We start from the raw sequence: 26,504 nt of genomic DNA on the forward strand, positions 1-26,504 counted from the left end.
TGCTCTTCCAGCCTATCCAAGTCTTCCTGCAGTGTGGCTCTCCCTTCAGTTTGGTGTCCTCAGCAAACTTTGTCAGGCTGCACTTCTCCACCAGTCTATTCAGGAATGCACAATTCCACAAGCTTTGCCTGGTCAATCCACTTGTACAGCAGTGGTTTGAGGAGTGAAAATGTGTGTACTCAGGAACTGGGCTGAGAGAGACCTGCTGGGTTCACAGGTCCATCAGATTCTGCATAGTCTAGCTTCTAAACAGACCAAAATAAGATATCAGAATGTATTTTTTAAAAAATCTTGGTGCTTAGTCACCCCATCTCTTGCATGTTTAATTCGCTCCTCTTTCGTCTGGTTTCTGAGGACAGAACAGAAGCCAAAATAGTCCCTTCAAATTGTGTGATATGATTGTCTTTTTTGCTTGTGAGGTTGTTAAAGTGGAAGGAGCAGAGAGCATGGCTGGAATTTATAACTCGTGACTCTCTTCACTGAAAACTGGAATTTTCAAAGCAAATCTCTACAAGGGGACTGTGTTACTGTGACTTCTCGTGCAGTATAAATGTTGTTTCTTTCAGTTTACATCAAACAGAGTTGCCGTTGCTTCCTGATGCAGTGGAAGCTCTGGTAATTGCTTTTGTAGGTTCCATTTATAGGTCTGATTTCTATGACTAAATTTAATTACTTACAGCTGAATCCAGTCAAAGTAATAAGTTCAAAATAACCTCTGTCATGCTGCCGTGGAAGCAGCTTGTTCCCAGAAAAAGGCACTTCCTAGTTGTTTCATTTTTCAAGAGAAGAGTTTTTAACTTTCACCTATTTGTTGCCTGGTTAAATGAAGAATGGAGCTTTGCAGGACTCTCCCACTCAAAACCGTGGGCTGTGGTGAGATTCCTGTGTCCTGCCTAACAGCACTTGGAGCATTTCCTCATACATGGGTCTCTCATTCCATGCAAAGAAATGAGGTGTCCTGCTCTGCAAGTCTGTGCAGCTGGAGCACAGAGAGAAGTGACTTGGCCAGGATCCCCTTGAGTCATTTGTCTTCGAGGCCCAGCATTGCTGTCAGGTGAGCACATCACTGTGCTTACACTGGCTGGGCTCTGAGCCCCCACTTGCAAGATCCATGTGCCTGATGGGACAGAGATGGGTCCAGCTGCTGAGGCTTGGTCTTGCTGTGCCTCTGTTTGAGGCACTTCTTGTCTTGGAGAAATTCTTGGTTCCAGTCTCCCTTGGGTTCCTGGGCAGCGCTGGTGCATCCTTTACCTCCAGCAGCCGTGGTAGCGTGCAGGTGTGGGCTGCTGTGCCACAGAGGAAACTACAGCATTATAGCTTCAAAAAGCGTTAAAAATACATGAAAGTAGTCAAGTAGTGCATGTTCTCATTTCTAGGTTGTACTGAGTCACAAATAGGTGGGAATGTGGGGAAGGGCTTTGAGGACAGTCACTGCATGCCTGCCCTGCTCCTCGCATGGGATCCAGGCTGGCTGTGGCCAGAATCACCTGCAGGTCTGCAGGGACCTTTTGTTGGACCCAGTGCAAAGGTTGTGATCTTGTACAGTGATGTCCTCCTTGACCTGTGGCACCCTGATTGGAAGTACATCTGATGATGTGTGATGAGAAAGAACAGATGCCTTGAAAGATTGCCATGTAGTGAGAGAAAAGCTTGGAATTATTTACTGAAGTGTTAACAAAGACGTAGAGGATGATGATCTTGTTTTTCACTTTATTATGCAAGAATTAAATGAGAGACTCCTTAACTGATCTGCAGAAAAAGCTGCTGCAGGACAGTGCAGGGCCATAGTAACACTGGTGCAGTTGTGGCAGTTGTACCTTTCCTTATGTCTCTGTTTCTGTCCTGCTGGACACTCACTAACTCCGAGCTGCATTTTCTGATGTTCATATGATATTAGCATGATTGATCTGGGGCTGGCTGTCTTTTTTCTGTTGCATATGCATGAATGCACACACGTGCTCACTTAAGTGAATTTGATTTCTTCGTTTCTTGTCTTTTACCTTTGTCTGACACATTGTCATTTAAATGACCAGTTCTTTCCAGGCTTTTAATTCTCACTTTTCATTTCTTTGTAAAACATTTCTCTTCCCTTTTTAGCACCTAGGCATTTATGATTGCTGCGAGCGAGTCCTGCACAGAGTGGGAATGCTCTGCAGTGTGACCAGAGGGTCTGGCAGGGCCCTTTGGCACTGGATGGCAGAGCTGAGCGGTGTGCAGGGTCTGGGGGAGCATCCTGAAGGTTTGGAGAAAGAAAAGGAGCTTCTCCTGAAAAACATGTGGAATCAGCGATGATCAGTTAACAGAGCAGACCAGGAGATCTTGGAGGGAAAATTTTTTTGTATCTTATAAATGAATGGGCATAAATAATATCTCAGGAAATTCACTGCAATTTACTCTAGACTTTTTCATTTAAATGAAAGAGATTTTTAAGAGAAACAATGGAAAACATTTATTGTCATGAAAGCCAACAGAATATGTGCAAGTGTAGTTGTATTACGTTTATTTTTTTCCCCTCAAATAGTCTGATACGTTACAAAACTCCTGTCAGTATAGACAGAAAGGGGAATTCCTTGGTGACTGCTTGCCTTTTCCTCTGGGAAAGCTACAGGCGTGCAGCTCTGCTTTTGAATGCTGCTCTTTCTTCCCGGGAAGATGCTCAGGGGAATAGCTCAGCTGGGAAGGATTCCTCTGTCATTTAAAGGATGAACTAGGAGGTAATTACTCATGCCACTAGGTCAGTCAGTATTGATGAGGGCTGCTTCAGGATGTTAATATGTGGGTAAGCCTTTGGTGGTTGAGAATTGACTTAAATCCTTCAAGCTTTGTTGTGTGTGAGGCGCCTGTGTGTTCATATTATCTAAAGCAGATTTATAGGAAAGCAGATTTCACGGACAGATTGAGCTGTGCTCTTTGATCCCATCATGGGTGGTTGGGTGTGGCAATTGTGAAATTTCTCTTGGAAATGCAATGATTTGTACCTGCTGCCATACAGTTATCGATTAAACAGGCTGGGTATGGATTGCTGCACGTGTGCCTGCCCAGCTAAAAATCTGAAAAATGTGGAAAAAACCCCCCCACTAAAAAATAACCCATAAAATCAGCTGTTAAATCTGAGTGCACATAACTACCTGGCAAGTTCCTAATGATGGTTGGACAAAGGCTGTGCAGTGTTCATTGCCTGGTCTGGTGAGCGAGTGGTATTTAGTGCCACAGAGCTGTGAGGGGGGGACTTCAAGATAGCGTGGACAGGAACAGTTGTTCTGCTGCTGGGCATTGTGGATGCTGGGAAGAATATGCATGAGCCAGTGGAGTATGCCTTGTTGCCAGTGATGCAAACACTGTGCTCCAGGCAGCTGCAAAAGAACGGGGAAGCTGCTGTGGAATTCTGATCCAAGTGCCTGCATGAGCATGCTCTCGCAGTTGTGCCCTGCAGCAGGTCTGTTGGGCCGTGCCTGCCCCGGGAGCTGTGAAGGGTTTGTGCTGCCAGATATGGATACGGCTCATGGCAACATGTGATGGCAGGACAGGGTCAGGGACGTGACAGCAGGCAGCAGACAGAGCTCCCAGCTCTTTTGTGCTGAGGAGCAGCACCCAGGAGAGGTGATGCTGAGCTGCACTGAAGCAGGTGCATAGCCTGTGGGGCCTCATGCACAGGGCATGACTAAGGGGGTCGACATGCTTTTATCTGAACTTAGTGTTGGCAAGGGTGAGTGGGCTGAGTTTTCGTCACCTCTTCCCTCTGGACCCTGCTCATTAGTCTGTTCAGACCCATTCAAGTGTCTTGAAGTGTTCTGGACCATCATTAGCTTTGGGTGAACAGCTGATGACCCAGTACTGACACAGGGATAAATTATTCAGTGTGTCTTATTTGGGAATTCAGAGACTTCGTGATGAAAACTACAAAACTGTTATTATGTGTTTGACGTTCTGAGATTTCATCTCCGTGTCTTCAATTATTCACTAAGCCTGCTTGTTCCCCTCCTGGCACCCTGATGGGGCTGCAGGCTGGTGGCAAGCAGCAGGCAGTGCTTTCTGCTCTTTGTTCTCCTGCTCTCTCGTGGTACCTTGTGGAGGAAATTTTCCTGCTCACTGTATTTAAACCTCTCGCCCAAGGTTGTTCAAATTTGTATAGTTCACAGACAGGGAAGAGACTGTGGCCATCTGTATTGGTGGAGATTTCTTAGTAAACTGTAATTATTATGAACTTTCTCCTTCCCTAGAGACACAGTTTTCACTGTGGCTGTGTTTATCCTGCACGAGTGCTGCAGTGGGACAGCAATGACCTGGTTGTCAGAACATCCTCTTGGAAATGCCTAAAGAGAGTCCAGCGGAAGAGGAAGCTGCAAAAAGCAGTTAAGGAAGGGTCTGTCCTTGGGAGCACAGCTGAGGAGTTCTGTGCCAGTGGTGTGTGCCTTGTGCTCAGGGTTCTGCCTGTGCTGGGGGGCTCCCGGCTGGAGCAGAGCTGGAGGCACAGCAGCCACCACCACAGGGTGTTGTGTTGTGGAATGACAAACAGACCCTCAGAGCTGAGGAACCCTCACGCTGTTGGTTTTGTATGGGTAGTTACCGTGTCTGTTAGTCGGGAGAGAATTAACACTCCAAATGATTCTGCTGCTAAGCAGCTCCAGTAAACTGGGACGTACTGTCCTCTGTGCTGTCCTCTGTCTCAGCCGTGGTCCTGGGGCAGGGCAGTGCTCAGCTTTGTCCTGCAGCGTTCCCAAACACTGCAAGGCCTCTCTTGGCTGAGCATGTCCCCTCCTATTTGTACATAGGGAAGCTTTTCTGCCACCTGACACCTGCCTGGATCAGAGTCCAGATGTAATGGGTTCCTCTTAGCTGGAAGGAACTGTGACACATCGACATTCCTCTTTTGTTTTGGTGTCTCTGTAGCTGTACTTGCATGATTTGCAATTTCCGTACAGCCTTGATAACTTTCTCGGGAGTCCAGACTTGAGCTCTGCAGGCAGGCAAGCACCCAGCATCATGAGAGGCCCTTCTGCTGAGTGTGTCACAACAGAGCAGTGCTCAGGTATCTGCTGTGTTCCAGTGTGGGGAAGTTTTAGTCTGTAGTAGATAATTTTAGAAAAGAGAACCAAAATTAGTACTTATGAACTCATCACCCGATGAAGGAGAAATTTTCTTGTGGATGTACAGAGAAATGTCTTCATTTCTCCTGGGGTTCCTGGGGATGGAAAGTCTGAATCAGGCTGGAGTCTCCATACCAAGACATGCCAAATACTTCAGAACTTAGAATATTTTCTTCCAAGCCAGGACACAAGTAATGGAGTTCACAGGATATGTGAGAAAGACCAGAACTTCTCTACACAGACACAGCTTTTGCTTTCTTTGTCACCACTTTCAGCCAAAAGAGGAACAGAGAGAACGCTTGGGGAGGGAACAGAGCCTGCCCTTTACTGGCTTGCTGTGGGCAAAGAACTGAGGCATGGTTGTCATTAGAAAGCATGCAGCCTCTTAAACTCAGGTATGTTCTGTAATAAAACGTTCTCTCCTGCCCATTCCAGTTATTTGAATTAAGTACAGTTGTAACTTAAAGGTTGAAGATGTTGGAATAAAGATTTCCAGGTGATGCTGCCTAGGGCAGCTTTCTCTCTGTGGAAGAGATGCAGAGAGTACCTCTGCACAGAGGAGCTGCTCATTCCTCCACAGAGGAAACCTTACTCCCAGTGCTCTCTGGTTTTTGCTGGTGCTTTTGGGTTTACAATAGACATACATGCAATAAGTGGGGATAGTAAGGAATTTGGCACTTTTGTGGGAGTGAAACAAATCCAGTGAGTTCCTATAATAAAGTTGGAAGTGTAGCCAGTACTCCTGCTGTTCTCCTGGCTTGTAGGAATGGAAGCTGCTAAGTAGCGTTTGGAATCTCAGGTGTCGTTTTCTGTGTGATGAACAAAGGAGGGTAGATTACGTTGTTTTCTGTTAGCCTGATGCAGGCAATGCAATGTTTTCTGTGTTCCTAAAGCTCAGACCCTTGCTGGCGAGGGAGATTGTCCTGTTTTGAGACTGTGAAGCTGAGGAGGGCTGGGTGCTCTGTGAGAAGAGCTGGGTGCTCTTCTCCTGCTGCTCTGTCCCTTCTACAAAGGCATAAGTGGATCAGTCTGGTGTTCATCTTGTGGCTGGTGCAAGCAGCAGTGTGAAACCCCCGGGAATCACGGTGAAAACCAGCTCTTTGTGCTGGTTCCTACTGCCTCAGATCAGTGCTGATGTGTGCGCAGAGGAAGAGTCCCCAGTCCTTAGCTATTCTGCCCTCAGTGTGGCTCCTCTGTATGAAGGATTTTACAGTGTATTAGAGCATGAAAATTGCTATTTTTGGACTTGGCTGTTGCAGCCCCACTGAAGAATGACACCTATTCTGGAGTTCATCCAAATACTATTCTAACAACAAAACGAAGTGGTGGGGCAACTAAAATAAAGCAGATGTTTAGCAGAGAAATAATTTACAATTGGCCAGTTTGATGGTACCTCTTGACCCTTTCAGGGCTGTTCAATAAAACTAGCAGTTTCCATAGCAACTACTAAATTACTTGGTGGTTCAGAGATCTGTGATAAAGGAGGCGAGTCATTGTTAGGAAACATGGTGTTGATGTTTCTCCCCTTTGCATTGCAAGAGTAATGATCTGGCAGAATTTGCTAAATGGGACGCCCCTGCTGAAGAATTTTTCCCACGTTCACCTTGGCCAAAGAGATTTGTATGTTTAGTACTTCTACAAATTCGATTTTTCCCCTTTTCCCCATCATCAACTCTGTCCTTGGCAGGCAGTGCTGGCTGGGTACTGGGAGATGATGAGCCAAGAGGCAGGAGCTGTGTCTGCAGTGGGTGTGTGCTGGCCTTCTCTGTCACGGTCCCTGCTGAGCACCAGGTGCTTCTCCAGGTACACTGCAGCCACAGTTATCCTGTGCCATAACTACTGTGTATTTCATCTTACTTTTGTCTTCTGCTTTACTCTCCTGGAGATTGTACTGCTCAGATTTTTTTTCTTCTTCACTGGTTACACTGGGATGTAGCTCAAGATCGTGGCAGTCTGCAGGGCCCATGGAGATGTGTGCTAGGGAAGTGGCTTCAGGGTTTTTTTTTCTACAAAGCCCAGCACGGTTCTGGAGGCTCTTGGGGTGCGTTCCATGTCTATGAACATTTGGTTGTATGCAGAGCTGTTGCTCCAGTGGAGTTTGTCTTCTGTGTTGGGAAAACTGTGTGCACTAAAATGCTGAAATGCCTGTTTAAAATACTGCAATGCATTTGTGACACACAAATCAACATCTGCATCTGATGCTGATCAAAGTTTATCTGACTTTCAGCAGTTACGGCGGTTTTGAGTCACTTGGTAAAGTAAGCCATGGTCGTCAGAAGGTTGTTAAATGATCTCTTCTGTATCTTGATGTCCTTCAGTGGGGACAAGAGTGTTTCCAAAACAACCCTAAATGCTTTTCAGGTTGGCAGCAATCAAACAGCATCTGAAAACAGGCCGAGGTGCCGTGGATAATTGAAAAGTGCAAGATGGAGAGTGAAGCCAAGACGGTACAGTCTTCGGGATGGAGGAAGAGTGCCTGGATTTGGAGAAAAGTATTAAATTTACAATTTAAATCATGGTACTTCTGAGCATGGTGAAAGGTGTCTTTTTTTCTGCAATTTCTGAAAGAAGTTGTTTGGCCAGAAATTGTGCCAAACTCTGTCCCCGTTGACTTGTGGATGAACTGTAGCAGATGCTGCAATGTTGGCCTTAGAACACGAGAGGCTGGTTCTGCCTTCCTTGTGCTCTACTTGGGCACTGAAAGGTTGGTTGTTACTCCTCTAGAGCATTTTCCTCTGCTCCTGACGCGTTCTTGCTGTTAAATAAGGCTTAAGAGTTGTAGCTCATAAAGACAGAAAGGTTGTCTGCTGGCATGTGCTGTTAGGGAAGGAGAAGGATGTTTTCTGAAGAAGGGATCCAGGATGTAGCTGCTGTTTCTAGAGTGAGCATAAAGTGGATGAGAATAGAACAGGGATAAGCTCTGTGAAAAGCTGAACTGTTAACTTCAACTGAGTAAGCAAGGGTTTGTCTCTCTGTTTACCGACTCAGTTCCATTTGTTTCAGGTGGGTAGGTGATCTGTGCACAGAATCCCACTGGCACGTAGTGGAAGAACAATTAATAAGAATGATTAAATGCTCTTTGGATAAAACAAAGCAAGATACTTTACACAAACACACATCCCTCCTGTTTTTCTCTATAGGCTCAGTCGGGGCTTAGAGGAAATTTCCATTTTCAAGTAGTAATTTCCGTCTTTCTCCACCTGTAAAGGGGCACCTTGGAAACAGGTAGAAGATAAAGAAACAAGGGTGCAGAGACAACAAATCTGTTATGCTGATTCTGCAGGGCAGGCTGACAGTGGTGGTTCAGGTGCCAGCCAGGTGTAGGACTGTGAAGGAAAAGTGTTACCTGGAGCACAGCTTTAACTTCGGGAAAGCGGGAATTCAGCTCGTGTGGCCAGCAGCAGTATTTATGCATGTGCTGCATGTGTTCTGAATTAAAGCACATTCTTCCCTCTCCTCACATTCCTGAAATCCCACAGCAGAGATTTGTCCGTATTTTTCTCTAAAATTTGGCTATAAAGCAGTTACAAGAGGAGAGGACAGATTCAACCTGGTGCTTGGCCCCGAGAAGCTGTGGCAGCTGTTCCCACATTCCCTTCCTTCTGTTGGTTGATTACATGGCACTGGTCGGCCGCGGGCCCAGCTGGCGTGGGCGGCCACGAGGGGCAGTGGGTCTGGCTGCCCAAGAGGTGTTCTGCAGACTCAGAACAGCATGATTAAATGCATCATAGGTTATTCCTGCTGTTTCTGGCATCGTCTCCTGATCTGGCAGACCAAGAGAGCATTATGGAAGAGGTTTTTCTGTGTGTTTGCCTTTCCTGCCCCGATGGCCAGCTGTCCAGGGTCTGAAGATGACAGCAGTATGAAGGTGGTTTGAATTTCCTCCCCTGTGTACAATGGGAGCTTTTGTCTAAGACCGAGGAGTTATTTTCAAGTTTTCCATGTTTGTTTGACAGTAATTTTCTGCTCCAAGTTCTTCTGATGCTGTTCCAGTTTTGTTCCTCTGTCTCTGTTATCCAGTTGATGTTGGCCAGCACTGCGCCATGTCCGTGAGTCTGTGGTGGGAAGTTTGGTGGCAGAGGAACCAGGTGAGCCCTGGCAGGAGGGTAACACGAGTTGGCCTGTGATGGCAGCAGGACTCCTGTGGAAACGGGGGTGGGTGTGCAGGGGGAGGCACAGGAGCCCCTGGGTGGCCGGGGGGAACATCCCAAAGGCAGCATAGTCTCTGTTCCTTGTGGGCCAGACCTCGACTGGAAGTGCAGAGGATCAGTCATGCAAATGTCTGCTGCACATATGACCCTTGAGAGGGTGCCTCTGCTTCAGAGAGTTGGGGCTCCCAGATTTCTGCTGAGCTGTCCATGTGTCCTGAGTCAACCGGGTGACCATGCACTCTCAGAAGGGCCCCCATGTGTGAGGTAATTCCCCAGTCCTGGCTGGTTTTAAATATTTATAAAACATACCATCTGCCCAGTAAAGACTGTAGTATGGGCTACTAAGTTAAATCATATTCCGGAAACATGAGCTCATGTTTCAGACTGACAAGTGCCTGTGGTAAGACAGGACTGAACTCCCGTGGCTGCTGCTTCCCTCCCACTCTTGAAAGCATTGCATATGAGATGCACTAAGGATCAAAATGCTTTATTGCCATGGATTCTGCTGGGAAAAATAGTATGAATCCAATGTATGAGCATGAATACCAGAGGCTACCACAGATACCAGTACAGAAGTATTTGCCTAGATCCCGGATCCAAAAAATTAAAAGTATGTTCCAGTAAGCAAAACATTGAGTTGTCTTGTTTTCCTTTACTCAGCTTGGGTTTAGTTAGTAAAATCTCGGGGAACTTAGAGGTCCCATTTGTATTCTTACATGCTCACTTTATACTGTATTTTTATCTTCATTGGATGTTTTTTATTAATTATGAGCCAATTACTGTTGCCTAAAACAGTTCTTGCATATTAATATAAGAAGAGTTAATAAAAATTTCAGGACCCCTCCTGATATTGGCCATTCAGTGATGGCATTTGCATTTTAATCCTGTTTCAGGTTCCACAGGAAAATCTAATACTCAGGGTCCAGACAGTTATCTAGGTGGGATCTCAGATGGTTAGGATCAAAAAATGAATAAGCATGTTTGTGTTGCCTGGACACTGCAGCCGTCAGTCCAGTGGCAGCTCCTAGTAGGACAGATAGAATTTCTCCTTTTGCATTAAATGGGCTATAATAAACACAGATGGAAAATAGTAATGTGTACAGAAGTGACACAGAGGTCAGTAAATTGAGCAGAACAAATAGGACTTGTGCTTGGAATTGCAGAGAGGGGCTGTGCCTGGAGAGGCAGATGCTGACCCTGCTGCAGACTGGCCACTAGTTGAGGGGCAGGACCATCTCCTGTTCATACAAGTTTTGTAAAATTAAGTTGAGGGTAGAGAAAAGCACTAAAAAACTATGTTCCAGCCATGAAAACATGGAGTGCTCTGAAAAGCAGGGGGTAAAAAAGGCAAGTCTGCAAAGTTCAGGGTGGCAAAACCTGAACGAAATGGGAAGACTTGTTACCCTTCGGATGGGTACCATGCTGGGGGTGATGTCACTTCACCTCACTGGAATCTGTCCTGGGGCCAGCAGTGTGAGCAGCCTCTGTCACAGGGGCAGTGTTCTGACTTGGAAGTCTCAAGTGCCAAATATATTTTACCAGTTAATTACTTAGAATAACTTATTTTTGCTTCCAGAACAGCAACAGTGCTGTCAAAGGTATTATGGATAAAAAGCACTAATTATCCCTTGTCGTTCCTCCTTCCCTTGGCTGCACGAAATCAGTAACCTGCTGAAAGCACGACTGGTTGTGCAGCAGGCTGAGCCCCCCTGGCCGTGTGGGCCTGCATGGGGTCTGATTCCAGAGGTGTGCAGGAATGCTCACTAACAGCCTCTCCAACGTAGTATTGGGGACTTGATGAGATCAGCAGCTTGGTAGATCTGCCTTGTACCCTTTAATCCTCTTCCCTTCCCAAAAGGCTCCTGCTTGCAGAGCTGCATCCCTGCTCTCCATGTCCTTCCGAGGGCAGTGGATGGGCTGTGCAGAGCTTGGGCCGGAGGGGTGGGTGCAGATGCTGGGAATCCCTGGCACACTGCGACTCTGGAGATGGGAACAGCAGAGCTGTGTCCGTCCTGCTAAGACAAGGATAGGAGAAAACATTTCCCATTGAGGGAGATGCATCTAGTGCCAAATTTCAGCTGAGAGTGAGGCTTTCTTCTTGCACGGTGCTTTGTTCCTGGAAAGTGTGATACAGAGACTGAAAAAATGAAAGAGATGGTTCCAGCTGTTTGTATTACACTGAGGATGCAGAGCCACCAGGGTTAGAAAACACCTGCTGTTCCTGTCTTGTCTTTAGCGAAACATTGTCCTCTCCTTGCTTTAATCTTCTTAAAAGGAATTGATAATTTTTTCTTACTTGGCATCACTGGAAAATTAATGTAACTGGTGCTGTAGAGTGAGCACTGTAGTATCTTCACATAATGTGATTTAAAATTTAAAGCTCACTCAGCATGGGAAGGCTCTGTCTGTGTTGGGACCGGGAGCCGCTCCTTGGCTCACTCCTTCAGCTGCAGCTGCTGGCTCCCTGCCTTCCCTTTTCCTCTCCTCTTCCAAAGGGTGATTCTCACCGTTTCCTCTTTGCAGATTTTTTCCCTTGATACAGTGTCTTCATTCCAATGCTAAACTAACTTGTGAATGCCTCTTGGGGAGGAAATAGGTGATGTGAATGCTTTTTATTTATTTTGTTAAAGGTCCATGGGGAACACAGTGTGTGGAGAGCCTTCTGTGTATGCTGGAAACTGGAGGAGAAAGGAAGGAAGGAAGGAAGGGTTTTTTGCAGGAGAAAAATGGGCCAAAATCTTCCTTTCAGTTATGATTAATAGGTTTTTCTTTTGGGCTTTGAATATTGTGTTTGTATTCAAATTAAGTGCTTTTCGGGGGGGGTTTCCAGGAATACATATGAGGAGTGGATAAAAACCCTTTCCATAAAGGATGTTCAGAATGTGCGGAACTGAGCTTGCACGTTTGTGGGTCTTGCTCTGTCTTGTCTCCTCCTGTCACCTGGAGCCTGTGCAGGGCTCAGAGGAGCCTATGCAGGGGACTCTCCTTTCTCAGCGTTTGGGATGTGCCAGTGAAGCACAAGGTGCTGAAGAAGCTCACACAACACATGGAGCTCTGTGCTGGCAGCTGCGTGTCCGTGCCCTTCTCCCAGAGAGCTGAATCAGACAGGCACATGGCTGCCCTGGACCAGCCTTGTGGGCTGGAAAGGTCCCTGTCAGAGGCGTGCTGTGTCAAACTCCCTCTGTCATCAGGCAGTAAAGAAAGTAATTAAATGGTAATTCTGCAAAAAAAAAAAAAAAAGGACTTAAAAGTGTACAGCGTGATTTAGGTGACAGGCCGCTCGCTGCTGGGAGGGCTCACGCTTGGCGGCTGCTGCATGTTGTTAGTTCTTTGTATTCTCTTTGATTTAAAGCTTCATGCTCGTAATCTAATTAACACTGAATTGGGTTTCCAGTACAGTGTCTTGTTTGGTTCAATAAGAACACATTTATACTAAAGGTTAATGAAAAGAATTTTGCTTTCATCAAATTTATTAAAAGGGGTTCTACAATCAAGACTTACTAATGGAAAAGAGATTAAATATTCATGTCTCTAAATTTCTCGCATCATTTTTGATTTTCCTTAGTCTCTGCCTTCCTGAATTGGATTCCGAAAGTGCCTGAGTGCTTTAATGAAATACCAGTTTGGAAATTAATTGGAGATTTGTCCTATTTAAGTAAAAAGACTCCCACAGATGTATACCTAATGTATCTTGAGCACAGGTCTCTGCTATTACGGATGGAGAGAGAGAGTTGTGGGGTCTTAGCCACGAGATCAATACTGGTAGCCAGTCTCAAGGAGCAGTATTTGTTCTTAAAGCGCTTATAAAGAAATGCAAATAATGTTTTATCTTCTTTATTTGTACTATTGAAATAGGCTTGAATGAACCCAAAGTGCGTCAAAATTTACATCAGAAAGGTATTAGCTGGTCATGAAGATAAAACCTGAATAATGGCATCCAAGGTGCTTGAAGAGTCAAGACCTTTATATAACACAGTGTCCAAATGTGTATGCTACAAATACCGGAGTACTTTGAGCAAATATTGGATTGTGTTTCTGTGGTCTCTTTCCCAGTAGCTCCCAGGCAGTCCTGGATACCCTTTGGACCAGGGCTTTGCCCCTGTGTGTGAGCAGAGCATGTGTCTGAAGTTCCTGCTTTGTATGTGGATTCCTTGTGTCCCAGTGTAGGGAGGTGTGGGAGCTCTGTTTGGGAGTGCTTTGCAGCTCTGTGTTGATGTTGTTGCTGGTGTAGAAACAGAAATACATGGTGAGAGGAGATACAGGTTACTTTGAGGGTGTTGCACATTCCCTTAAAGGGTTTCCTGGGAAAGAAAGAAACAAAGAGAAATGCTCTTGTAAACAGGTTCAGAATTATGAGTGTCTGGCCTCAGTCTGAGAAGCGCATGTGGATCTGTGTACAGGGGTGTGTGTGTATATGTGTGTGTGTGTGTTGTATTTAAATTGCACCCAGCACGTGGGGCAGCGCTGGGCAGTCTTGAGAACGAGCATCCGGTTATAAGTAGTTAAGAAAAAGTATTTGGCCAAGTCCAAGGGGAAAGCTTTGCCTTCCTAGTAGTTACCAGCCCTGGTCTCCAGAACAGATCAGAGGCCTTTCAAAGGCTGAGAAGGTGATCAAAGTGAGGGGGTCCATGCTGGGGGCAGCCACAAACCAGACTGTGGTAGCCAGAAGTCGGAGTGTGATGGTGTAGCCTGGTGTCCACCAGCATGTGAGGTCAGGGCAGCTGTGTTATTTGTGAATATTTGTGACGGGTCAGTGATGGGCATTCCTGTTCCCTCTGTTCCTGCAGGCATACTTCCGACAGGGCGTGGCCCTGCAGTACCTGGGACGCCATGCGGATGCGCTGGCCGCCTTTGCGTCGGGGCTGGCGCAGGATCCCAAGAGCCTTCAGCTCCTGGTTGGCATGGTCGAGGCCGCCATGAAGTCTCCCATGCGAGGTAAGCACAGGGGGGTTTCTCAGGGGTGGTGACCTGCTGCTGAGGTATCGGAGGCCGGAGTTCCAGTCCGTGGGTGACTCTGACAACGCCCGAGGATGGGAGAACTTGCAAGCCTGAAGGGAAAAAGATTTTAAGATTCGGCTTCTCTGCTGAGTCAGGAGAATGCTGAGAACAGCAGGAGGAACAAAAACTATCCTGATTGAATGGGATAGCAAGATGGTGATAGCCAGCTTGAGGGGCACTGGAGATAAACTGGGTTTGTATAGCAGTTCCCATGGAGTCCTTGCTCGTTTGTCCTTTCTCCAGTATCCGTGCAAACAGAGGCGTGTGGGGCTGTGGCCCTGGCTGTGCTGTTGCTGAAACAACTTCCCACAATGTTTTGGTGCTTGACTGTTGGGAACAGGGCATCTGAAATGCTCCAGGTCAGTGTTAGCCCAGAAGAGCACATCAGCAGCTTTTCTGTGGTACTAGTGTCTCTCAAAACACAGCATTCCAGAAGGAAAAAAGGCTGCTCTGCTAATTCCCTTCTGTTCAGGCAGTGTTTGAAATCACAGGGACCTTGAAGCCATATGAGCTGTGCAGTGTTTTGCCTCTCTTTCAAAATGTCCCTGTTTCCAGGATTTTTCTCTCTAGAGGAAGGAGGTCATCTCCTCTTTGCTCTGTTTCTCTTGCAGGCTTTGTGTTGCAATGTCCTAATGCTGTTATCCAGGAGAGAACATGGCAATTCTCATCCTCAGCAGATGGTGCTGGGGGCTGCAGGGTTTAGGAGCCAAGAAGCACTGAAATGAAAAAATATCGCTGTTGGTGTTTCCTTTTTTGCATCCTCCAAAATGAATTGATTTCAAAATTTCTGTCCTATATAGCAGTTACCTTGTGAAGGTAATTTCGTTTGCTACCAGAGGTACTGAGGCTGCTGCTTAGCGTGCAGGCGATGTGGTATTCTGTGTAAGCATCCCCAAATTTGGTTGGATGATCCCTGACCCATTTCCCTGCAACTGTACATCAGCTGTGCTCCCTGCTGCAGTTAGACCAGTCAAAGCAGCTGAGCAGGTCCAGTGCTGTCATTCCAAAGGAGCACCATCTCCTGCCAAAGAAGACCTTCTTTCTCTCTTGGCATACATCGTGTGCTTTGGGTATCTGGACAGGCACAGCCTTTGCAGATGTTCAGCTGAAAGTTTGTGCTGAAGGAGCAGAAACTGTAATGCTCTTTGACACTGCTGGTGGCCCATTTCCAGTTTCCTACAAAATTCCCCAGGTGTTTTCCGTTTTCCATCTGCTGTTATGCCAGGCTTCAGAGCTCAGTATGAGACTGCTCTACATGCTCATGCTTCCTTCCTGAAGTGCTTTCTGCAAGGCAAACAGCAGCTTGCCAGGTGATTTGTCTTGATATGCCGGATCTTAGATGGTACTTTTGAGCCCCAAGCTCCTGCAGTAAATCTTAGTTGGATTTGGGCAGTCTGGCCCTTAATTCATTTGTCATTTGGTTACAAAAAAATCAAGATGAGTTGTGAAGGTGATTCCTGATGTAAATAACTCGGTTTGTTGAGTAACTTTGCCTTTGTTTTTGTGCTTCAGAGTCCCTGGAGCCCACCTACCAACAACTGCAGAAGATGAAGCTGGACAAGAGCCCCTTTGTTGTGGTGTCTGTGATCGGCCAGGAGCTCCTGACTGCGGGCCACCACGGGGCCTCTGTGGTGGTGCTGGAGGCTGCCCTGAAGATTGGCACTTGCAGCCTGAAGCTGCGGGGATCAGTGTTCTCTGCGCTGAGCAGTGCGTACTGGTCCCTTGGGAACACAGAGAAAAGCACTGGATACATGCAGCAGGACTTGGACGTAGCCAAGAGTTTAGGTAAGAATTCGCCTTTCACTCCTTGAGTGCTGGGTTGGGACAGGTGGAACAAATCAAGAGCTAGATTAATGATCAGTATCTCTCTGGAACGCTCAGGTTTCTGTGGGGTTTTACAAACTGCTAAATCCAATCTGAAACTCCTGAAATGTGCAGACTGCAGGTTTGTGCAGCCCTATTTGCCTGCCTGTGTGAAGGGGCAGATGATCAATGAATGCTATGGTTTTACAGGGTCTTCTAATTACCTGATGTCATGTATGTGGGAACTGCTCTTACTCCCTGTGTAGACTGGTGCTCAGAACCATACATGAGTCTTAAATGAAGCCATGTGTTTTTCCAAAAATTCAATGGACAAAGGTACTCAGTCTGAGATTCTGAGGCAGTAGCCAGGGAAGGAACAAAACAAGAATGAGACAACAATGAAGAAAGAGTGTTTAAAAAATAACCAAATTCAAAAATACCTCTCGAGTACAGTATAATCTGCACAACAGTGGAAGCATTCAGCTTCTCAGGGTGTTGTAGGAAAGCAGGCAGATATGAGACAAAGGCCCAGTCGTGCACAGGTGGAGGACAGTGCCTGAAGGCTCAAGCCAGGAGCACTCACCGAGAGCACAGGGACTGCTCTCTTGAAGAGGGCCATAGATGTTCTTTGTACATCTGAGCTAAGCTGTGCTGCAGAATTGTTTTCTGGAGAAAGCTGACACGCTCTGTGCTTGTTCCTGGGACATTGACTAAACTTTACAGCAAGGAATAAACTGGGAGCAATGGGAAATTGCCAGGTGTTAGACCAAAGGAGAAAGTAAAACAATTTTAAAAATAAGGTCGATGGCAACTGTAGAAGTTTCTGAAGGCCAGTGAGGAGGAGAGTTTGGCTGTGTACTAAACTGTTCTGATGCTACTTGTACAGCGTGTTCCAGTGTTCTCACTGGATGCTTCCAGCAGTGCCTGTATGAGCTAACCTGTGTTTTGTTTGCATGTGACACAGGTGACCAGACGGGAGAATGCCGAGCTCATGGTAATCTGGGCTCTGCATTCTTCTCCAAAGGAAATTACCGGGAGGCCCTTACTAACCACAGACATCAGCTGGTGCTTGCCATGAAGCTCAAGGACAGAGAGGTAGGAAGCTTCTTAAATAGTCTGAGCTGGGAGTCAGCACTGTGTGATTTTCCGGACAGATACGAACATCTCAAAAAGCCTTGTCTGTCTGCCCCTTTTTACTCCAAGAATTTGGAAGCTACATGATTTCTCTTCCCAGGTGTCAGCTTGCCTTTTGTCACGGAAAGTCTTTGTACCAGTAGATACAATGTGTGAGTGCAAGGGGCAGGATGTTTGGTTTGTCTTTTTGCCTCCCTCATCTCTAGTCTCTGAGCAGGTCCTTTCACCTCCCTCTCCCTTCCCCACCGTGTTCCCTCAGCACAGAGGCTCTGGAGCTCTGGGCACCGGGGATAGAAGCTGCTGCTGGGTCAGTGTCAGTCCCACACGGCTTCAGTGGAACCCTCGTGTCCTCAGTGCGTGATACAGGTGCTGCCAGTCCAGACTCTGTTAGGCTGCACTCTAAGTTGTACCTACGTTGTACAAGAAATGAGCAAGATCCCTGTCCCCAGTGTTTGCATAAAATACTCTTTGTGTAAACACCAGTGAAAACAAAAAGAACCTATGCAAGCCTGAAAACAAATTGTGTAGACTGTAGGGGTTGCTAGGACTGGGTCTGCTTTGCCTTGACTGTTTGCCATTCAGCTCCTGAGGCATTGTACTGGGCTCCCTGCCATTGCAGGGAAGTGGGTTGCACGGACTGAGCAGGCTGTCCCAAGGGATTTCTACCAGAAGTTCACTGTAAGGACAGAATCATATTTTAGTGCATGTTACAGGTACAAAACCTATCCCCCCCTTCAGGGATTCCCCTCTACTGTGAATGGGAAGATGGGGTCTGGTGGTCACAAGGCAGGGGCAGGGAGAGGATAGAGGCAGCAGGCAGATGAGAATTCATGTAAGCACAAGTAGTTTTGGGGGATATTTAAAAAAACGAGGAAGATCAGTTTCCCACTGGTAAGTCGTGGAAAAAATCCACTTGAATTTGCTGAGTGCTTTATTTGATAAGTTGAATGTCAAGTAAGCCTTGGAGAAATGCATCTTTCAGTAGATTGTGGAAGGACTGTGACTGGGGGAGGGACCTGTTAGACATTTTCTTGATTATTTTACCAGCTGGAAAACTTCCTGAATTATTCCTGATTTCCTTGTTTATGTTCACGCAGAGCAGAAAAGCTGTTACCTGTCATTGTTTTTACAGTTTTCTTGATCGGGGTCCCTGTTGCTGCTAACAGTGTAACCTGTGTGGCTGCAGCTCTTCTGTGGGGTTTCTGCAGCAGCAGATCCCCTGTTGTGGGGGCTGGAGGAGCTGCAGGAGAGTTGCTGTGCTGGTGGAAGCACAGCAGCCCCAGAGCCCAGGCTGGAACATTTCACTGACTTCAGGCCACTGCTCTAAAAAGATCCCTCTGGAGGGAGTCAGGGAATGAGGGCTAATCGTGATAGTTCTTAGTTCATGACACATCTGGGCACATAATTAACAGTTATTGACAACAAGTGACTACTTGGTTTAGCAAGAAAGCTGAGCTTCTTGGATTTCCTGTAGGATGTAACCACAGGAAATTAATTTGGCGCTTTCTGATGACATCATCTTGACCACAGAGCTTCCTCTGAACAAAAAGCTGTTTTTCTTGGCCTCCTTTGCAGACATTTTTATAATGCAAATGTTATAAAGTTGCAATAGGGCTGATGTGAATTCCACCAGAAGGGAATTTGGTGTGCGACTTTAATGAGGTAATTGTTTTACCTCCGACTGTACAGAGAATTGGCAGAGAAGGTAAAAAGTGCTTGTCTGTATGGGTTACTGCTGTCTTCAGAGGGACTGTCAGGTTCTGAGGCTGCAAATGTTTGTACCAGGAGCTTCTGCTGGGTTGTGTCACTCATAAGCTGAGGAGGAGGTTGCAGAGGATCTGTCTGGAGCACAGAGGTCTGTCTTCCCCTGCGCGGGCATGGAGAAAGGGAGCTGTCAGCTGAGCAAGGAATCGTCTCAGCTGTTCACAGCGTCTCAGGATTTTAAATGTTTTTCTTCCCTGGCGTGGGGAGTCTGTGCAGCTCCTGTTACAAGCACCGTATCATGCTGAGCACAGACCATGTGTCCAGGCAGACCATCCACTCTTTCAGCCCAGAGAGAGCGTGGAGCAGGTGTAGCTGGGGTTTGGCATACCTGTAGTGTCTCCAAGACAGACTGTGAGGTGTTGAACACACATTTGAATTTGGTCTGTGCAGACAAGAGAGAACACTGGATCTTAGGAGACACTGTGAAGGGCACCATGTGACAGCCATCTCAGGTAAGGGATGTGTCAGATTTTTTGACCAGCTGCAGTGCCTGGTCAAGAAATTCAGGTGAGCTAATTCTCTGAGATTGTTTCTGAAAGACTTAGCAGACTTGAAAAGGCAGTTGATTCAGGAAACCAGGAATCATAAGGGACTTACTTGGTCTTCCTCTCTGTGCATTCCTTGGTTCCTGTGGAGCTCTGCAGATGACCCCTGTGCTCAGTGGGATACCATCCTAAAGAGGGTGACAACAGAAATGAGGAGCAGTAGAAGACAGGATGGTAAGCAGGACCATCTAGGAGGACAGTTGCCTCTTCTGATGGAGATGAGTGTGGAAGCCCAACACTCAGATGGTTTGATGCGGATAAAGAGAAAATAGCAGTGCGGGTTGGTAGTCTGTCCTTTCTCTGTGAAGATGAAGCAGAGGAGATTTCAGTGTGGACTGTCCTGGCCTGCTGCAGACATTGGGAATGTGGTTGAGAATGACCTGGCTGCAGTGGAGTGAAATGTTGTCTTTACTTCCTTGCTGCTTGGTGATGCATGGATAACGAGCCACAGCCCTGTCCTACACTGGCAGCAGCATCATGTTCTTGTGATGCGTTCGGTGCTCTCTGTGAGTGAAACACTGTCAGCGCACACTGTCCAGCAGTTCATGTGCTGAGGAAATAAGTGTTCTGGTAGCTTGAGCTGCTGCTCTTTTTTCCAGTCACTATTTAGTGCCCTTGAAAGGGCTGATAGTTGTACAAAGAGAGGTTCCCTAAAGCAGCAGCCAGAGCACCGGGATGTGTCAGAGGAGAAGCGGCAGACGGTGTTAGCAGGGAAGACTGCATCACGTTATTTTAGCTCGTTGTCTTCTGCCTGTCACAAACGCTGGCTCTGATGAGCAGCAGAAACTTGCAGCCTGTTTCTTCTCAGAGTGGACTAAAGCCTGCACATAATGGAGGTGCAGAATGTTATGTTTGTACTCTAATTAATTGCTTTGTTTTTAGCGCCAGGTAATGTGATCTTCTCATGTGGCGTGTGTTGATGCCACATCACAAGCTGTAATATAAACAAGGGTGATGCAACTGATGAGCTATGCCAGGATCAGAGGAAAGAATGCAGTAAAAACGTAAAAGTAAAAGCTTGTGATGCCTGTAACGCTAGTGCCCTGTGTCCCTTTTCATCACTAGCTGCTGCTCAGGTGTGCAGAACTGTCTTGTATTTGGCATTCTATAAGGTCAGAGTGCCAAGGTAGAGCCAGTGGTGCGTTATCTCTTGGAATGGGTTGGAGTGGCCCTTTTTACTGATCGTTTGGAAGGGCCTGGGTTCCTTCCAAAGCATTTAATTTAGAGAAGTACTGCTTGAGTGTTGGAGCTCTGAGGGCTGACAAGCAGAAACAGACAGGAAAGGGAAAGCTGTGGAACCCCTTCTTGGGTCCAGTGTCCAAACCCTCACACAGGCTGTGCTTGAATCCTGCCATGCAGAGGCCATGGACACCACAGGGACTCCGCAGTGTAATAGCTCCCTTCTCTCCTGGGCCCTCAGACGCCTTCGATTACAGCCCCGCTGTTCAGAAATAGCAGGGCAGTACGGCAAGATCATAAAGTAACCATCATGAAATGAATGCTTGTGTGAAAGTGTGCTGCCAGCACAGAGCTCTTGGGAAGGATGCTGCTGCCAGAAAACCACTGGGCGCTGGAAGCTCCTGCGTGTTGGCTGGTGGACACGTTTGGAGCTGAACTGGGCCTTTCCTTAGGATGCAGGGTCCCTCTTTGGGAGTGAACGGAAGGTGCTGAGTGAGGAAGACTATTGACTGTGCTCCTGGACTCTCCCTGGGACTAGGATGAAGATGCAGCCAAGTGCCTCAAGGCTGTTTCCTGCTGCCCCTTTTCTCAGGATTGTTGCTGAGAGAAGGGCAGAGAGTGGAGGACAGACTGACAGACTGTCAGTGCCATCTTGCCCCTGGGTTGGCTTGTGGTGCCCAACAGCTTGCAGCAATCATTCCTGGCCCAGTTTTGAAGGGATTTCCCCCCACCTCCCTCTAGAAGCAGCTATTTGTGGCAGGAGTAGGTGCAGACCTGCTGTGGCTCAGTGCCCTCTTGTTATTGACCCTTTGTGTCTGGGGCTGCTGGCTGCTGCCCCTGGACATCTCCATGAGCATATGTGGCTCTGGGAATTTTCTGCAGCAGGCAGGTATGCTCAGTAACTGATGAGCCAGGTTTTACTGTCTCAAGATGCTTTTTAAAACGATTGCAGATGTAAGGCAGAATTCATGTTTCCAGCTTCAGCAGATTTTGTTCAGAAAGGCTGACTCTCTGCAGCAGAAGGGCATGATGATGATTATTAGAACTGGGTGGTTAAGTGGCATAGAAGAAAGGTGTTTATTAAGCAGACTCTGGTGGGTTTTCTTTGTCACCTTGCTCCGACATATCTGTGAAGATTCTTGTGTGGCAAGGGAAACATCAGAATGCAGAAAGTCCTGTTGTAAGGAGAAACCATGGGCTTGCAGCCCAGGAGACTCCAGAAGCTGGCTGGGTGCTCTTGCTGCAGAGGGCATTGCCATGGAGCTGGCAGGGACCACTGGCCACTGTGCATCCCTGGAGGAGGATCGTTGGGGAATATGGTTACTGGGACAGACATAATCCCTGGCTGGATTCATTTGGGAATTTGCAGATTCTGCAACTGTCTGAATATACTTTGTGAGCAGCTCAGCCACTGCTGGTTATTTAGGTTTGCAGTTCTGGTAGTTTTTCCCATTTCCCTTCAAAGCAATGAAACAGCATAAAGCTCCCACATTTGGTAAACTGCAGCTCCACGCTGTGCAAGTCAAAGATCAAATTTCACCTTGTTTCCAGAAGTAGATGCAGAAGGAAAGATAGATCATTCCTTTCTAATGAAATCTGTAAATTCTGTAAAGCCAAGGTTTTCTGCCCCTTCCTGAGTGGAAGGGGAAATGCTTTCCAGGTGTCCCTCCTGCCCTGCTTTGTCTGTCAAGACACATCTTCAGTTGATAGCAGACCTGTAAGGATATTCAGTTTTTTCCTTGAATTGTATCAATTATGTTTTGGGGCAAGAGAATGTGTTTTGGTTTTTTTTTGTGTTCTGCTGAGTTAAATAAGAAAAAGATGGGAACACAGACTGAGTTGGAAGTGGCAGAGCTGTCCTTCAGGAGGACTCCATTCTTCCTAAAATAGGACCTGTGGGGTCTGTGGTGGAGAAGGCCAGGAGAACACCTGGAAAAGAGCATAACCCTCTACAGTGGGACTGTGAGGACAATAAAGCAGCCAGAAACCCTGCTCCTTTGCTTCCAGAGAGGGTGGTGAGCCTCCCTCTCCCATACCTGTTCAGGCTGGTGTAGAAGGTGAGGGCAGGCTTTTCGTTGTTACCAATTGAGTCCCTGCAGCCATACCTGAGCTACCTGGCTTCTGTGGCATTGTAGTACACTGTGCTGTGCCTTCTCTTGGCTTGGCATGGCTTAGCCCATCCTGGAAGGCTTCAGTAGACACCAGCTCACTGAAGCCCAGCAAAGGGCCTGTGGCCTCTTGTGTGTGCCCTGTGGGATGGGCTGGTCAGTCACTGTTCTGTTCTCTGCAGAATTTAGCTTTGTATGGGTTCACTTGCCTAGCAGTTGGCCTTTTCCATTGCATCCAAGTGGCTTTCAGGTGTTTTAAAATAGAATTTCTCATGGGATAAACTTTGTCTCTTTTTCACTGTAAATCCTGAAGTGATCCCTCAGCTGCTCACTTGCCTCCTCAGCTGTGCTCCTTATCATCACTCTCAGATGGAGTGTGGAGAATCCCAGCCATTCATGAACTGCAGCTCAGGGGAGGCCACTGCAGTGTCCCTGCCCATGGGATGTGGGTGGCACTCAACTGTATGAAGAGATGGTCTGGCCCTGGGTCTGCCACATTTTTCAGAAAGGAAAAATCTGAAAATCCTGAGACTGCAGTTATGTTTGCAAACAATCTGGAAAATGAGGACAGGATATAAATGCCTCACAAATGAGAACTGGAAATAGTCTTCAGGCTAAAGCAGTTTGTCATGCATGAAAACATTGACTAAGATGTCAGAGACAGGCTGTGGAGGAAAAAGGAGGAAAGTAGTGTTTGCTGCAATAAGCGTCAGAGCTCTGCAGAAAACCAGCAGAGAGGGCACTTGCTTTCTGCTTTTTTCTGGCCCTTTTCCTCTTCTGTAGTGAAGCCACTGCTTCAAAATAATTTATTACATAGTTGTCTACCAGAAGTGGGTTATCTGCTGCCTGTAGCAATATGAACAGGAAGGAGTAAGAGGAGAATTTACCGTATTTCTTATGGCTTTATCACATCTTACTGGAAGTAAGTAACAGATCGAGGAGTACTTTGCTAATTGCTAATCTGTACTAGTGGCTAATGCAGCCACTGCTAATAGAAGTGCAGGAATGATGACTTTAGGGTGTATCAAACAGCAAAGAGATTCCTCTTTGTGAGCTTTTTTAAGAGAAGAGTTGGGAAACTACTTGAGAAATTAGTGGATGAAGGCTGAGTGCCAGCTGCTGGGAGAACACTTTGCCATATGAATTCATTTGGGAATTGTGGGTCCTGCAGGGCACTAGTGCTGCATTACAGCTCAGCCTGAATCACCTGCATGGCCGAGAGGATGAGTTCAGTGATGTGATCAGCCTTAGACCATTAGCAATTGGATAAGTATCAGAGAGTATAAATTTTTTGCCTTTCTCTTTCTGTCTTTAGCAGGTTTTTTTAGAGTCAGCTTGACTGGATTCATATAGGTTAGTCTGGTTCAAATGTGATAGGATTAAGCAGAACAAAGGGAAATCTGACCAGTGCAGGAAATTTGGGAATGCACTAAAAGGCCATATGCTTTGTTTTGTTTGGACTTGTGACTCAGGAGGGAAATGTAATACTTCCTGAGGATCTCCTTTAAATGTCCCCATTTGACCTCCACAGCACATGGATTTTAGCTGAAAAAAATGCAGTCTTCTGGTTTTACTTTCCTCTCACAGTGACTGCAAATCCCAGCATGCTGCTGAGGCCTGGACATGGCTGCAGTAAAAGAAATGAAGCAGAAACTTTGTGCAAGAGCTGCGGCTCCAGGAGCAGCACTCTCTGGGTTTCCAGAGGCCCACCTCAGCCGAGGCCTTCTCACCTGTATTGAGTCTGCAGTGAGAGGTGTCCAGCTTATGAAAAAGAGTAGCAAGGATTGGCACAAGTTGACATGCTGCTGTAGGAGTTGGAGTTTTGTTTGCCTGCACAAAGAGCTGCTCTGGGACCTGTGAGATCCAAATTTGTGACTTGCTGGCTTATTCTTCAGGACTAACTTTGACCAGGGCATGAGTCACTCTTCAGTGTCACCATCCCAGAGGAGCTTGTGGTTTTAAATGAGGGCTTCTTTTCTTACATCACCACTAAACATGTCAAGTCAGCTATCCTCCCTTAAGTTATTGCACACAGGAGCCTTTTAGACCGTGTTCAGAAAGCGAACAAATTTGGGCTACTTGGGGTAAAGATACACGAACCCCAGGTGATGCTTAGGCTTGAAGTTGAGGTCTCATTTAAACTGTTCCTGGGCAGGTGTATTTCATGTGACTTCTTTATGGAATGACTGGAGCACTGCCCACCCAGAAAGGCAGCTCCCACCCCTGGGTCCCCAGCACTGCACAGTGAGGGGTGTTCCTCCAGCTCCCACAGTGAATGTGAACAGCCTGGTCAGTATGAGTGACAGGCAGATTTATTCTTAAGAAATGGTGTGGGGTAGTCACTGTTTCTGCTTTCCATCAAAACCCTGCTAACTTGGTCAAAACTGTTTGCAGTTCTGTTAAGGGATTAGCTCAGGTTTGGTTTTATGAGTGTTCTAGGCAGAACTGAACACCTTGCTCCTAAACAGTAATGGAGGAGGTGAAGTCAATGGATTTTCCACTGGAGCAGCATTATTTTGATCTCCAGAGGAGCAGCTGAAAGTCAGTGTTCCCTTTGAAGCCTTTGGTTTCAGGAAGAATACTGACTGTGAATGGCTTGGCAGTTGAGCCACGGTGCTGTTCAGGTTTGCCTGGATTCATTTACTTTGTGTGATGCTTTTGCCATGGAACAGGGAGAATGAGAAGTCCTTTGAAACACTACCATTTTCCTGTGCAAGTACAGACAGAGTGGGCTGGGAGTGTGATTGTCAGCACAGCCCTTGGCAGCCTTTATCATGAGCAGCAGGTCTCTGACACCTGCAGAGCTGTGGATTTTACCCATTAATCGAGTGAGGACTGGGACCGTCTCTTCCTGCTGTATATTTTGAGTCTTTCTATTGTGTCATTTATTCCTGGTTATTTCCCTTTCAGTTAGGAGTAGTTACAAGCTCCTTTCAGGCTTTCACGTGCTAGTGCTTCTGTTCCATGGCTTTGGCTTTTTTGAGGTTTGTTCTTTGATAGTGTCTCTGTAAAAGACTGAGGCCTTCTACAAATAAATTGGATTTGACAGGGGTATTGATTTCAGTGTATTTTTTCCCCCAGGAACTAGTTACCTAAAAGCAAATCCATTCCTTCTTTCTGTGTACAGATCATGTATAAGAGGAAGATACTGCCTGCTTCTTCTTTTCCTGTTTTCAAAAGCATGGCACACAAAGGGAAAAGCTGGATGTGACACTGGCACATCAGCCTCACCTTTGAGGGAGGAGAAAAGGACAAGTTGGAATTTTGATGGGGCACCTTCTGTATTTGGGTGTAAGACTTGTCTTAGTGCATAAATCAGTAGTTCTCCAAGCCGGACTGTGGAATACTGGTGGATTCTGAGGAAGTGATGAGGCTTAATAGAAGTGTTCCTGTTCCCAGTACAGCTGTGATGAATATGCATAGCTGATCTGCTGGATACAGTTCCACTGCATCTTCAGGGTCAAACTACTGTTACCCCATGCCCAGAGGGAGAGGGGAAGTGGAGAGAAACAGCATGCAAGGGCATGTTCCATCTCTGATCAGTCCTGATCAGTGTCTTTGTTTGGGGATTATGGCTACCTTAGAGTGAGATACCAGGCTAAGCATTTTCCCATTGTATTTTAGAATGATTATAGAGTGTTCTTATTTAAGCAGGCTGTGCAGTCAGGTGAAGACTTGTTTAAATGTAACATGATTGGGAAATGACCATTCTCTGGCAAAAACGAAATGCCTAAG

General features: G+C 46.6%; 1 protein-coding gene across 3 annotated transcripts in view; it reads left to right on the forward strand.

Moving 5' to 3' along the window:
* The window catches only part of TTC28 (tetratricopeptide repeat domain 28), a 122,259-nt gene that overhangs the window by 56,760 nt on the left and 38,995 nt on the right, over nucleotides 1-26,504 (forward strand). For all 3 annotated transcript variants that reach the window (XM_032705462.1, XM_032705464.1, XM_032705465.1), the window contains 3 exons: nucleotides 14,026-14,173; nucleotides 15,749-16,021; nucleotides 17,004-17,134. In XM_032705462.1, coding sequence (XP_032561353.1) covers nucleotides 14,026-14,173; nucleotides 15,749-16,021; nucleotides 17,004-17,134 — 552 coding nt within the window. The remainder of the gene's footprint in view (nucleotides 1-14,025; nucleotides 14,174-15,748; nucleotides 16,022-17,003; nucleotides 17,135-26,504) is intronic.

The sequence above is a fragment of the Chiroxiphia lanceolata genome, chromosome 18, assembly GCF_009829145.1.
Source record: "Chiroxiphia lanceolata isolate bChiLan1 chromosome 18, bChiLan1.pri, whole genome shotgun sequence".
NCBI classification, from domain to species: Eukaryota; Metazoa; Chordata; class Aves; order Passeriformes; family Pipridae; genus Chiroxiphia; species Chiroxiphia lanceolata.